The 14,728-nt window shown below is 34.8% G+C and overlaps 1 protein-coding gene and 2 long non-coding RNA genes across 3 annotated transcripts; all 3 read left to right on the top strand.

The window, feature by feature from the left end:
• Nucleotides 1-10: 10 nt before the first annotated feature.
• On the top strand, nucleotides 11-785 carry LOC147867956 (uncharacterized). The gene is made up of 2 exons (XR_015529398.1): nucleotides 11-141; nucleotides 257-785. It is a non-coding gene; the product is annotated as an uncharacterized LOC147867956 (long non-coding RNA).
• Nucleotides 786-4,757: 3,972 nt separating this feature from the next.
• On the top strand, nucleotides 4,758-10,757 carry LOC147867955 (uncharacterized). Its single transcript, XM_087315869.1, has 8 exons — nucleotides 4,758-5,053; nucleotides 7,404-7,548; nucleotides 7,815-7,983; nucleotides 8,099-8,369; nucleotides 8,882-9,147; nucleotides 9,250-9,465; nucleotides 10,015-10,123; nucleotides 10,399-10,757. The coding sequence occupies exons 1-8, from the start codon at nucleotides 4,903-4,905 to the stop codon at nucleotides 10,452-10,454; spliced, it is 1,383 nt and encodes a 460-aa protein (XP_087171995.1). The 5' UTR covers nucleotides 4,758-4,902; the 3' UTR covers nucleotides 10,455-10,757.
• Nucleotides 10,758-13,867: 3,110 nt separating this feature from the next.
• Nucleotides 13,868-14,717, top strand: LOC147867954 (uncharacterized). The gene is made up of 2 exons (XR_015532410.1): nucleotides 13,868-14,046; nucleotides 14,403-14,717. It is a non-coding gene; the product is annotated as an uncharacterized LOC147867954 (long non-coding RNA).
• Nucleotides 14,718-14,728: the final 11 nt, after the last annotated feature.

The raw sequence follows: 14,728 nt of genomic DNA, 5'->3' as shown, positions 1-14,728 counted from the left end.
TATATAGACACACACATACATATATATACATATATAATTTCTCTTAAAAAAGAGTGGCAGTTTGGTTCCTGCGTTATGTTGAAAATTTCGATCGGGAAAATCAGCATGATACAAAAGCTGAAAGGATATTTTGCTTATAAGGTAAAAATACACAATTCAATTCATATAAGTATTATTTGTGATTTAATTTGAAAATTGTTTTTTCTTTCTGTCTTTATATATATATATATATTTAATTTGATTTGATTTGTTTTAGTGAAGCTGGAAAAGAGAAATATATCTACACATATTGTCCTGGACCCCATGTGAGCTGTGGCTACCCATCAACAACCATCAACAAGGAGCTACCTCAGAATAGTTTTTGCGCGGTTGATCATTTCCATACATTTTAGAAAAGAGTTGACATAAATTATCCCTTCAATGAATGTGGGTATACTGGATGAAATCTAGGGTGGTTTAGTTAAGAGTGGGCATAAATTATTACTCACATATATATATGTTCACCCCCTCTTGAACGTGGGTGAAATGTAGGATGGAGGTTCTGGTTGAAATGAGTTTATTCTTATCCAAAATTTTTGACATTTTTAGTAGTCTGGCAAAAAATTGGGACATTGTAGATGGATGGACTACCAATTCAATTAAATATGGTAGATACCATGTTATATATGTACACAACATGATGGAGGTCATATTTGTATAAATAAGTAGTTTTCCCCCGTGGTGGTTGGGGAGAGAAGTTGAATAAACATGTTCTTCTACTACAATATGCAACTTCTCTTGTGAAATTCTTGGTTATTTTGGATTAAAAAGATTTGAATCATGCAGTATTCCAATTGTTTGCACGTGCCTAAAGTGAACGGGTAATGCAGTTAAAAATTTACTACTACTGCACCTGTTTCTTTTGAACAAAGGTTACAAAGGTGCCATTGGAAAGAAGAAAATCAAAGCCAAATTTCTCTGGGATGCTTCAAACTTTTGGCCTCATGTGGAGATTACTTAACTTCGTTTACTAATTCTTGGATGCTGATACGGAATGTAGGGGTTTGTACATACCTTTCTGGTCTTAGCGGGAATACTTGACCAATTGAGCTTCATCTGATTTTTGGTTTGAGCCTCTCTCAATATAGGCACGGTTTATGCTCAAACCAAAAATCAGAAAAAGTTCAAGAAATTGAAGAGCAATCACCTCATGTGAGAAATGATATGTAGTTATGCTACCATTTGTGTTCTCTATTGAAGGGCACATAAGAATCTTGTGATATAATTATATATGTTTCACATAGGGTATAGCCCAAATGATTAAGGAAATCGATTGTGGCAGCATGTGATTGGCTAATGTTTAACGAAGAAGTGAGATGATTGAAATCACATGAATTTGGGGGTGTATCATCTTTTATGTTGCTTCTTGTAATATGCTATTTTCCTTCTGCCTTTTTTCTAAGTTGTGCACATTATTGTCTTGTTTCTTGACTTTTCCTTTAGTAGTCTTGTGTGCATCCATTTTCTTTGCATATATTTTACAAAACCAATACATTAATGTGGTTGATTTACTTCTTTGATTAGGTGTACCTCATTGCTTTTAAGGGCTGCTAATCTACTTGTATAGCAAATTGGAATGGAACTTTTGCATTGTAATACAACTCAAGCAAATAGCCACTGCTTGGTGCCTTCCTTACCTTTTGTGATGATAGCTACAATTGGTAAATATATTTGGGGAAGTTATTTGTTTTAGAGTTTGGTTAATTCCCATGATGGAACTAACCAAATGAGGTGAAGAAGGAAATTTATATACATGTCATTGTTGTGTCCATTATCACTTGCATGTCTAGAAAACATGCCAACTCTTCCCATTACTTTTGGTTACTTCTTTTATGATAGTATCAATTGCGCTACGAGTTGGATTCAAGCACCAAAAAGCATATTGCCTTGTTTCTCTTTAGTGATTGCATGTCTTGCTTTGTTCTTTATTGTGGAATTGGGGAGAAAGGCATTAATGTTGATATACACGTGTCTTCTATCCTCTCGTCAATAGTTTCTTAAGTAGTCTCATAATTGTTTAACAACATGAATCTCTAGACTACTAGGAGATTTTCATTTATTTTCGTTAAAAAGAGCTTGTTGCCTACTTTTATTTTATGCAACTTCGCATTCTTATTAAGCTCAACAAGGTGTAGTTATTTTTGGATTGGAGAACATATGTACAGGTCAAATACTTTGCACTCCTTCAAATTTCTTACTATCATATGGACATCTTAACAACATATAATTGAGCTCTATAAAATATGTACTTACTATTCTCACATTCTTACTAAGCCTAACAAGGTGTAGGTGTTTTTGGATTGGACATCATATGTCCAAACCAAAGAGTTTGCGCAACTTCAAATCTCTTACAATCATATGGACATCTTACCAACATATAATTGAGCTTTGTAAAATATGTACATGTAATTGATCATCAATAGGTTCTTAAGTAGTCTTTATTATAGATCTTGGTACTAATGTAAGCTTAAGATAAGGATAATGAAAAGATAGATAGAAAGGAGAAAGAGAAAGAAGGGTGCCGATCCACCCGACCACCCCCGAGCGAAGGGATCGAGACGGACTCGAGCCTCGATCGGTGTCCCATACCACCGCCGTGGCGTCGAGTCGTACCTGGTGCTGGCGCGCTCGCTACAAGAGTTGACCCACCACACGAGCAGAGTCTCGATGTAGTCAAAAGATGATCAAATGAGGGTAGCTAGGCCTCTTATTTATAGCGATACCCAAGGCCCCCAGGCAAGTTCACACTTGACCTAATGGGTTGTCTCAATCCCGAGGATTAAAAGTAATCCTCCCCTTCTTTACACTCTTGTTTAACCCTCACACTTATCCACGTGTATAGAATACTACGGTAAATTCTTACCACGGGATATTATATGGTCATGCCCGTAACAGTCTTGTAATTGATTAGCAACATGAATCTCTAGACTACTAGTACATTTTCGGTTATTTTTGTTAAACTACTTGTTTTTAAATGTAAACATTAGTCTAATGGCATGCAACGTAACAGGAGAGACCTTGCACTCCAACAAATTTCTTGCTATCATGTGGGCATTTTAGCAACACATATATTGAGAATCTATATTAATAGATATGTCGGTAATGTGAATTGCCAAGTGGGCCAACATATACAATGTGCACTCAAACTCTAGAGAGAGAAGGAGATAATAATGAAATGGATATTTGGAGATAAAATAATTCAATCTCCGACTTCTTATTTCTATTCTTCAATAGTCCTCTACTATGGTGTACTCAAACATGCTCCCTCTCACAATGACAGGTAAGGTTATTCAAATACTTTGTCCAAATTTTTTTATAATGTCGCAATGCCTATGTAGTGGACCCAACAAATGGGATACAATATTAATAGTCAAAAGAGTGAGGGAAGGCAATACTAATGATGTGAATAATATGGTGCAATCATTAAAGGTTCCACACTCTACGCCGGTCGATGAGAGGTTGGTGTCTTCTATTTGTCGTCTTTCTCCTCTTCACTAGTCTAGCAATTAGTTGCCACATCCTAATCCATCTTTGGATCTCGGAAATCTTCCATTAATATTAAGAAGTTGGGCTTCTTTCCATGAATATTTGTACTGAGAAAAGGAGTTTGTTTCCTAGTTCTTTGTTCATATAAGTAGACATCTAACAAGTTTTCAATATTATAAAGCTTGAGATGATGAAATTATTTTCTGAGGTTTACACCTTGAAAATCCACATCATCACATGCATCTCTTAGGATTTTCATTATTGATCCCACTCTAAGAATTGCATTGAACGTGTAGCATTATCTGAATACTTTGGGATCATATTTATTCTGTAGATCTATCACAACATTTAAGGATTGTCACTTACTTCATTAATACTTTTCTCCTTTTTAAGTGTGGCCCGCTAACACTTCTTTCTCATAAAAATATGAGCTCACACATTTATTTAACAACCTCAAGGGTTGACACTCCCATCACCATTACTTGGTCTCTACAAGGACACTTTCCTTCGCTGTCTTATAATAGTATAAAGTCATGTATGAAAAAAGAATGCATCGCGAAACAAAACAACATCAAACATCATGTAGAGACTAAGGAGTCGATTCGTACAATTTGTTTCACATGGGTAGAAGAACATTTCCCGCACGATCCTAGATGTAGGCGCAACAACAAATGTGTTTAGTCCGGCCGGCGTCTAACAAGATTGATGATGATGAGAGACAATGGACACGAAGCCACTTCAGCAACACAAATTTCGGACATAACGTTGAGCCGTTTGTTGGGCGGGTGATCGAATGCGTGAACACAATGCATGGATTTACACACAGAGAGTATATGTATGTAAGTATGTATGGATGAATGAACGATTGTATGAATCTATGCATGTGGTATGTGTGTATGTATGTATGGGATGTATGTATGTATATGTGTATGGGATGTATGTATGTATATATGTGTGTATGGGATGTATGTATGTATGTATGTGTGTATGGGATGTATGCATGTATGTATGTATGTATGTATGTATGTGTGTATGGGATGTATGTGTGTATGGGATGTATGCATGCATGTATGTATGTATGGGATGTATGCATGCATGTATGTATGTATGGGATGTATGCATGTATGTATGTATGTATGTATGTATGGGATGTATGTGTATATAGTATAGAGTAGAGAGTCTTTTTTTGTTGTTGTGGGTGAAAAGAGTTTGCAGAGTGCTCCGCTCCGCTCTGCTGCTGCTCCTTCTGAGCAGAGAGATATTTGTTTATGTACATAATTACATACAGACTACACACACAACGCCATATCTGTCATTTCTCTCTCTCTCTCTCTCTCTCTCTCTCTCTCAGTGGCCCAGTGAAGAGAGCTCTGAGCTATGGAGATCTTCTACGTTGCATTCTTCATCCTTCTTCTTCTCCTTCTTGGTTCTGTGGAGCTTGGCAAGAACAACAAGGATCGATTCATCACTAGCTCTGCTTTCTCTTCCTTCAAGAACAACTATCTCTTCGTTTATTGCCTTATGATGGGTATGCTGATCTCTGAACTTCCTTCAATATTCTCTGATTGTGCCTTATGATGGGTATGCTGATCTCTGAACTTCCTTCAATATTCTCTGATTGCCCTTTCTTTCTTCAATAAATATGGCGATGGCTTTGACCCTTTCTCATATTCTCTTTCCTCAACCTATGTTTCTGTCAAGCGTGCTTCAATTTATAGCTCTCTTCTCACTATTCAAGCTCTAATGTCTTTCCTCAAAGACGATTTATAATACATCCCTTTCTTCTTTCTTTTTTCAGTAATTGTTTCGCTATTTCCTTTCCCAACTTTCAAGATCTTGAACGTAATAGTCTTAGACCTCTCATTCTTCGTTCTTCTTTAGTGCTGGTCTTCTTTTTGTAAAGAATGTATAGAAAATTACTGTTGCAATATCAGATGCTTTCATCCATCCATTCATTCGTTCCCATGCTGTCATTCTCGTTCTTCTACTTCAAAGTATGATTGCCTTTCTTTCTTTTGTCAAATAATGTATGTGGACTTAATTCTGTTGTATCGGATCCTTTTCTTTCTCAACTTCATTCTGTGAATTCATCCAGCATTATTGCATTAGAACCATTCAATCTTTCTAGTTCTTTGTTGTTTTCCTTTCCTTTTTCAAGCACGTTTATGCACATTTCTTTTGACTTGCTGCATCGAATTCCTTTCATTCCTCCTCAATGCTTGAAACTCATTATAAAGTATTTGCTTTCTTCTTCAACTTTTATCCTTCTTTCTCAAGAATCCGTGCGAAATTCTATCAAATAATACATCCACTTTCTCATTCTTTCTTCTTCAACGTTTGTTTTCTTCTTCTTCAATAATGTATGTGAAATTTCTGTTGAATTATGCATCAGACCTCTCATCTTCAACCTTTTTCATCATATTCCATAATGTTTCCAAAATTTCTGTTGAGATGATTACATTACATCTTTCATTGTTTCTTATTCTAGTTTTACCTTCTTTTTCTTATAAGAGAATCTCTGTGGGCTTATGTTGTATCATCGTGTCAGTTCTGTGGGCTTCTTTTTCTTGTCAAGACTTTGAGATCATTGTTTTCTCTAAAGTCACTTTCACGAATGCTTAATTATATAACCTTGGATTCAAGAAATTTCTTCACAACATTACAGGGTTCTAAAATGCCAATTCTGTAATGGTTCAATTCCTATGTTATTCCATTAAGTTTGAAAACCAGGATTTAATCTTTGTTTTTCTGGACCTTAGCTAAAATTCTAAACGTAAAAATGGAAGAAGTCCTTTAAGCTTCCTTTTTTTAAGGCCTAAGCTAAACATCAACTTGAATGATTGAAATGACGATCTAGTGTTTGCTTTTCTGAACCTTAGCTGAAATTCGAACTATTAGTTGTACATTGTGGACACATCCCATCATCATTGTTTGCTTTTATTGGTTGTCAAACATGCATTGCGAGGCGTTTATCTCTTCAATCTCAGTTTTCTTTTGTCTAACTGTATATTTTTCCAGATTTCATCCTAGGTTTTCAAGATTTTATGTGAGATCACAGTGGACTTCTGTTTTACATGCCGTGCATGAATTGGATTCAGCTCTTTTTAGAGTGTCAACCTCTATTATGGCTATAACTATTTCGATCTTATGCAAAGGCTATCCTCAAAAGACAATCTTTTGTCGGGGAAAAAAAATATCTTAGTCTCCTTGATGCAAAGGTTGGAAGCTTGGTTCAGATGTGCTTAGAATGTTAACCTTGATGACAGCTACACATGTTTGATCTTACTATTTGTAGAAAAATAAATCTATGCTCGTTCCTAGTATTTGGTAGGAGTAAAAATGAATCTTAGTGTTAAGATAAAAATAGATCTGAGCTTCTCTGATGAAAAAAACCATGAGTAGCAAAGGTTTGAAGCATTAGTTAACCCAGTGCTAAGCTGACACATTGTTTGAAGAAGAATACAAGACACTTCTGATTTACTTTCTGCAGTGCGTACATTTATTTGAGCATGTGGATGCTTTTTATTGTTCATGAAGTTTTAATACAGCTTAATACAAAGTTTTAACAAACAAATGTTTTTCTATATGATTGATGGAGGATTTGAGCTTATGATTGTTTGGGTAGGAAATGTAAGCCTTACATCTTGTTATTTACTCAGAAAAGTGGCGATTAAATCTAAATTGTTGTAGGAAAGTTTTCTCTATATGTTAATGGTTAAAATATGGACAATCTGCAATCTTGCATTCTGGATTCAGTTTCAACTATGTGATGCTAGCTGTTAACTGTTAGAAAGATCAAAATTATAGTTTTATGCATTTTCAACTTTTAATGGCCTTCAATTAACAAAACTTTGCCAATAAATATTTTGTCTTTGCAGCGGGAGATTGGTTACAAGGTCCTTATGTTTATTTTCTGTACACACAATATGGATTTGACAAGGGTGACATTGGAAGGCTCTTCATTGCTGGTTTTGGTTCATCGATGGTATTTGGTACCTTTGTGGGTTCACTTGGTGATAAATAGTGAGTTCAAAAGGATTAATCTGATAATACTGGATTTGTTAATTCATTACCAATTTTTTCCTGTCTGCAGTTGACATGTGATCTGCATCCTTTATTTAACTCTCCCTCTGATGGTTCCTTTATGTTTATTATGCCTGTCAGTCTCATGATTTTGATGGGCATATTTATGCAAATATTTTTTGTCTGTTTTCTCCACTTTGAGTGCAATATAATGCATTGCTAAAACAGGATTTAGTGACACTATGTTTAAATTGTCTTATCAACAGTGGGCGTAAGCGGGCAAGCATTATGTACTGTATAACATATATTCTCAGTTGCATGACTAAACATTCTCCTCAGTATAAGGTGTTAATGTTGGGCCGCATATTGGGTGGAATTGCAACGTCATTGTTGTTCTCAGCTTTTGAATCTTGGTTAGTTGCGGAACATTTCAAGGTAAACCATGAACATAAGGAAATTTGAGATGTGTGGTACAGATTTTTTCGCTAAAAACTAATCCCTCCCCCAGAGGTTGCCATTTTTTGTGACTTTAGTTTCATTGTTTTGACAGAGGGGATTTGAAGCCCAATGGTTATCTATGACCTTCTCAAAAGCAGTGTTTTTTGGCAATGGACTCATAGCCATTTTGTCAGGATTGTTCGCCAATTTTCTAGCTGAGACGCTCTCTCTTGGACCTGTGTCTCCTTTTGATGCCGCTTCCTGTGTACTTGCAGTGGGTATGGCTATCATCGTATATACATGGTCAGAGAATTATGGTGATGCCTCTGATAACAAGAATCTCTTGCACCAGTTTAAAACTGCAGCATCCGCGATTGCATCTGGTAATTTACCTTTCTTCCCTTTATGATTAGCTTGTTACCATTGCCCAGGCCAGCGGGCCATAAGCCAATACTTCTGCCTTCATCCCTTGGGCTGTGAAAAGTAGATTCGTAAAGACATTTATATTGGAGAAACCCTGGACAGTTTTACAATTGGACAGTTTTACAATGAATGTAACATTTTATCTATTTCTTTACATTTAAACCTGCAAATCTAAAGCAATGCATATCATTTACCATAATATCATCATCGTCATATTCTTAATCCATAATTAGATGATCTTATGGACGTCCATTCTATTTACATGACTGTTACTAACATAGAAATTGAAATTGTTTTTGATGTATAAAGATAATCTCGTTGATCATTCTATTTACATGGCTGTTAGTAACATTGAAATTGAATTTATTTTTGATGTATAAGATAATCTCGTTTATTTTATGAAATCAGTATATTCAAATGCCATGATATCTGGATATTCAAGCAGATAAGTTGTGTTGTTTGTGAAGAGCAGATGAGAAGATAGCTTTGCTTGGAGCAATACAATCCTTGTTTGAGGGTTCAATGTACACCTTTGTTTTCTTGTGGACACCAGCCCTCAGTCCAAATGATGAAGAGATACCTCATGGATTCATTTTTGCTATATTTATGTTATCTTCTATGATTGGAAGCTCCCTAGCTTCACGGCTCATGGCAAGGTCGTCGCTTAAGGTTGAAAAATACATGCAAATAGTCTTTTTGATCTCTTCAGTGACGCTTTTCTCGCCTGTTGTGATTAATGTGAGTCGTGAATGTTTACTTCATCGTGATTTTCCAATGGAAAATTGATATTGAAACATAGTTTTTTGACCACTGATATAAAATTGTGGTTTTTTCCATTAGTTCTTTACAACAACTTCAGGGGCAACAGGTGGGAGCATGAAATTTTCTGGAAAAGTTCAGCTTTTTGCCTTTTGTGTGTTCGAAACATGTGTGGGTGTATTCTGGCCATCCATCATGAAATTGAGATCTCAGTATGTCCCAGAGGGGTCCAGAAGTACCATTTTAAACTTCTTCAGGATCCCTGTCAACATTTTTGTCTGCGTTGTCCTCTACAATGTAAGTTGCTTAGCCAATTGGAAAATGTAACGTCTTCTTCCTTCTCTAATCAGTCGAGTTTCTGTTTCATGCCAAGAAATTTCAAGAAATACTTCAAAGCCTTGAGAACTCAGTAGAAAATTGATATAATTGTCAGATTCAACAATGTTTATAAATAGCAAAAAACTTGAAATACCCCTGAGTTTTTCAGATTTGTGTATTTCTCCAAATGCCGATGTTCAATTCCTAAAATAGAGAAAAATGACAAATTGACTATATAGTAGCTCAAACAAAACATATAATTGAGATGGAGATGAATTAAATCATGTACTTACCCAAATAGCACATATGATTGAAAAAAGGGGGTTGATTAAGGGCATTTTGTGAAATAATGAAAATTTAGGGGTATTTGGGGAAACAAAGAGCTTGGGGACTTTTTGGAGTTTCCCTCGTAAATATTTTTACAGTGGGAAGTTACAAATTCAATGGGATTTTTGAAAGGTGGCACGTTCTTCTATTAGATTATCCTTTATAAGTTTCTCTTATCTGATTAAACTGTGGTTATTTCAGGTTAATGCATTTCCAATAACAGTAATGTTTGGGATGTGTTCAGTATTCCTCATCTTGGCATCTTTTCTTCAGAATAAATTCATGATTGCTGCTGAGAAATCCAAACCAGGTAAAGTTACCCCACTATAACAATTCCTCCTACACGTGTATTTACCAATGTGCGGAAAAAGAATGGGGATTGATTAGTGTAATTGTAGTGTGCAATATTTGGAATCATCTACAAGTTTTGGAAGTTAAAGAAATAAATAACTCCAATATTGTGTTGTACCGGTGAATCATATCAACAAATTGAAATCAGAGTTCTATTGTTGACATTCTGGTTAAATGTTTTCTCTTTTCCAAATACCAATCAGTAGATTGAAGATTCTCTGGTTTTTTGTTTAGTGACAGAACTTAATGACAAGGAAGGTTATCCAGAGTCAGAGCCATTGAACATATAATAAAATACAAACTCTTCATGACAAAGGCAAAGTAGTGTACAGGCAAGTTTACTTGTGCTTGCAGATATTTTTACTCCATTCAGAGCTTCCATACATATTAATTATTATTATTGTTAGCATTAGTATTATGAATGTCATCTGATTCAAAATTTATTTGCCCTCCTAAAAAAAAATCTATTTCATTTGTTGTAATATAAAGTGTCCCTAAAGAATTTCTTTCAAGGGACAGTTGTCACTTTAAACACAAACAATTCTGCAGCAATGCTGCACAGAGTATGAATTTCTGGTTAATTTTTTTGGTCACCTAGTTTTGTATTGGTTCCTAAGGAAAAAATTACAAGAGATAGGTTGTTTCACCTCAATGAAATGTGTTTTTTGCTTTCTTCTTTGAAGTGTATGCATATACAAATCTCTTCCATCTTTCCTGAGAAAATGTATTTGAAAAGATGGAAGACCCTCAACGAAATGATTCACACCCTCAAGCCTAAAAGAAATTACATGTCAACAAATGGGTAAACTGAAGTACATGTTTGATGCATATGTTATTCATAAACAAATTGGGATTTTTGTACTTTTTTGTTAGAACTTGATGAGAAAATTGTTACACTATGTGATGTTGGGTTTGCTCACAATGTTGTTAGACATTACGATATAGGATTTGCTGAAAATGTTACTAAACATTGTGATATAGGGTTTTCTCACAATATTTGTTAAACATTGTGACGTAGGGTTTTCCCATTCTATTGCTAACAATAATTTCTTATGATTTTCAACCACATCTACATGTAGTAGACATGCTACAAATGTCTCCAAATAATGTCAATAGAGAAGATGCCAATACATTTGTGAGAGTTCTTGAGTGTAATTGAAAGTAGGGTGCTGTGGGCTTTTTGAAGGTGCCCAACCATCAAGTGAGAGGCAAACCCAAATGGAATCTTGATTTTTGTGGTCCATTCTAGGTTCATGAACAATTGGAGAACTTGCATGTGACCTTGTAAAGCATGGATTACATTATGTCAACATTTACATTATGATGAGATTATTGATAATATATAGTAAACGGTATTAATAAACCTACATATTTTGGGATCCAAAGAGAGGAGAGATTGAGAGTAAGATTGAGATTGAGATAGTTGGCAGTTGGTGGCAAGATGGGTTTGAGCATAATGCAATTTCGATTCTATTTCTTAGGATGTATCTTGAACATGGAATTGATGATGAATCAAATCATGGATTGTGATTATGAATTTGAAATTAACTTGTTTACTTCAATGTGTTTGCATTACAATATATATTCTATTTGTTGATGTTTTATTGTAATGCAATTACATCTCGAGGGGAGAAATGTAACTACCTTTAACTTTTAGAAGCTTGAAGGGTGCATATGTTCATTCACATTTGCAAGCTTCACAAAGTGATTTGTATTGACAAACACATTTATGATGAGAAAGTTGAGTGGTGTAATTGAAAGAGAATTCAATGACTCCTTGCCTCAAAGGGAATTCTAGATGGCTAGATACGAGAGAAGTAGCTAGGGTTGGGATAGAACTATGAAGATTTTGAAGTAATCCATCTCACTTTTTTCTCATTAGGGTTTTCGTCTTTATACAATAATAAGCCCCTTTGGTCGTGTGGTTAAATTATTGTGGTTACTTTCAAATGCATCAAATGACTTAGAGCATAGTGGGAGTCCTTGGGCCTTTACACCCAACAATAGACCATCTTGTAAAAGACACCTTAGCTTGTTTAGGTAATAATACATCACAGTTTGGTGAAATGGATAGACAAGGACAACATGATCATACGACCTTGGCATATTACAGAAGGTCATGGCCAAGTGATGGATATCATGCAATCGACTTGAACTGAGCCATGAAATCGTGGCTTAAGGGCTTAACTAGTTTTGTTCAGTTCAGTTTAGATTCCCAAATGGTTTAAGCTCTTACTCCCAAACAAAATTATCATCGATTAGATATCACATCAATTTTTCCAATGATAAACAAATCACTATAGAGTAAGGGATAGATGCAAAATTAAAAAAGCATACACCTAATTGTTATCACCTTTGCATTATTAAGAAGTTTTCATTTATCCGCGACAATGCAACATTATCCACATAAAAGAAAATGACATCACATCACATTTGTGTCTCTAAATTGAGGAAGAGAGGGAAACTCAGGATTAATTTTTAAAGCTCGATGTTGTGCAAATTTCAAACCTCATATATTTAATGAGATGTGACAGATGGAAGGAAAATGTGACATGCAATTAGATCACGAGGAAAAATGAAAGTTATTTGACACTTCTCGTCTAACAATTCATTTCAAGCCCCCCATTCTATGTTGACTTGGGCTTGTAATGTGTGTTACTTTGAAATTCTAAATTTTTTGAGTTGCCATAATTTGTCTATTGTTAAATTCTTGATCTGTCATAATCTCATTGAATTTGAATGTTGAGGTGTGACATTTTTTGTTGTTAATAATCATTAGGTAACATAAACTCGAACCTTAAATCCTTACTTGTGATGTACATTTTAAGTATACAACATCAACTTGTCAAGCTATTAATTAGTTGTGATGCATGCATTCTTGGAAAATTATTTAAGTACATGATATCAACAATCAACATTGAATTGAAGGCAAAACATTGTGAAAAAAGATCCATTCATCAAATAAGGCTCATTGTTTTTTTCACCTTCTCCTATATTTCAAATTGTTGGTGTTTGTAGAAATATATGAATAGTTGTGAGAACTTGTGACCTTTAATTCAAAGATTTGGATTTCCAATTGTGCATTTTCTTAGATTTGATTTTCAAGCATTGTAAATTTGCAAAGTCAAAGCCACTTTTAAGAGCAAATTTCTTTTTTGCATGATAAAAAACTTAAAATCTAAACCATAAACACACCAGAATGCCCGTAACTAGAGACATGAATATATTAAGAATGTCTAAGGCAAGCTTTCACATCATGGTTTAGCATATAGTGTGTTGTTTCCAGGTTTGATTAGATTTTGTCTTTGTTATTTCTTAAATTGGGTATTTCTTTTTGTGGGCTTTTGAAAATTTCCTTGTTCGGAGTAGACGCAAAACAACCCATGATAACATATTGAACTTGTAGACGATCCACATTGTTTTTATGTAACTACTAACAATATGTATTCACTAAGAGGGAATGGTTAATATTTTTTTGAGGCATTTTACAAGAATTAACAAACTAAAAACAAAAAATCAAATTTATGTGGATTAAAACAATGGGATTCAATTAATCAAAATAATTGGATTGGTAGAACATGCTCAATAGAAAACATGTTATTTATTGTTATTGTATGTCTTTTTACATACATGAAACATATAATATAAAGGGATATTTGTATAACAAATAGATAAGATTACATGTATTTTGGAAATGGTTGTGGAGTATGCAGTTGCCGAAAAAAGTTATTTGTTTTCGTTGGTTGTTGATACATTATGCTCTTCCTGTTGGTGATTGGTTGAGGCAAAATCAGCAATATGCTTGTGGAATGCATTGTGGTGAATCTACGGAATCTATTTTGCATTTGTTTTGGATGTGTCCCAAAATCAAGCAATTCTGGAGTAAGTTGTTTTTATTACTAAGAAACCACTATGCTCGTTCTACTTTCTCGTGGGGTGCAGTATTATGGGGTGTCCTTCATGGAGATGTTATGAATTACGAACGTATGCATGCTTCTCATGTTTTTTACTTTTCCAATGGGTACATCTATCTCACTTCATTTCCATCTGTTATTCCTCGGTTTAGAACTGAAAATCTAGTTATTTGGCGTACTGTTACGTCACTAGCGCTGTGGACAATATGGAAAACGAGATGCGATGCTGTTTTTAATAATGCCCACATACATCTCAATAATATGCTTATTGAATTCTGGTGGTTATTTGTCCACACCATACGTGGACAATATGATGATTTGCAGGGTACAACTGATGCTCAAAGGCAACGTCAAGTGGACTTTAAGAAACGGTGGCGAGGGCTTCACTTATTTTCAGATACGTCTCCTGGTATGAAGTGGAATTATTCCATTCCTCCTTTTTTATTGCATAGCTTGTAGATGGTGTTCCATTTGTTCCTATTGTGATATCATCTGTATCATCAGATGTTGGTATTAGGTTTTGTATTACAATAGAGGTGAGATGAAATGTCTCCCTCTGTTTTCTATATGTACATTTCTCAAGTAATTTACTAAGGTGTATCTTTTTCAAAAAAAAAAAAAAAAAGATTACATGTATTTCAAGATATAGG

Source organism: Azolla caroliniana, unplaced genomic scaffold, assembly GCF_043228905.1.
Source record: "Azolla caroliniana isolate FFs.n. ecotype wild unplaced genomic scaffold, voAzoCaro1.0.p SCAF_2, whole genome shotgun sequence".
Lineage (NCBI taxonomy): Eukaryota > Viridiplantae > Streptophyta > Polypodiopsida > Salviniales > Salviniaceae > Azolla > Azolla caroliniana.
The sequence above is the reverse complement of the archived record's forward strand: the minus strand, read 5'-3'. Positions and strand labels throughout refer to the sequence as shown.

What these genes read in the sequence shown, in the direction of transcription:
- LOC147867955 (XM_087315869.1), top strand. Translation starts at nt 4,903, where the DNA reads ATGGAGATCTTCTACGTTGCATTCTTCATCCTTCTTCTTCTCCTTCTT. An exon ending in TAGTTGCGGAACATTTCAAG is followed by an intron (nt 7,984 to 8,098) that starts GTAAACCATGAA and finishes TTGTTTTGACAG; the next exon opens with AGGGGATTTGAAGCCCAATG. An exon ending in TGCTGAGAAATCCAAACCAG is followed by an intron (nt 10,124 to 10,398) that starts GTAAAGTTACCC and finishes TTTTTTGTTTAG; the next exon opens with TGACAGAACTTAATGACAAG.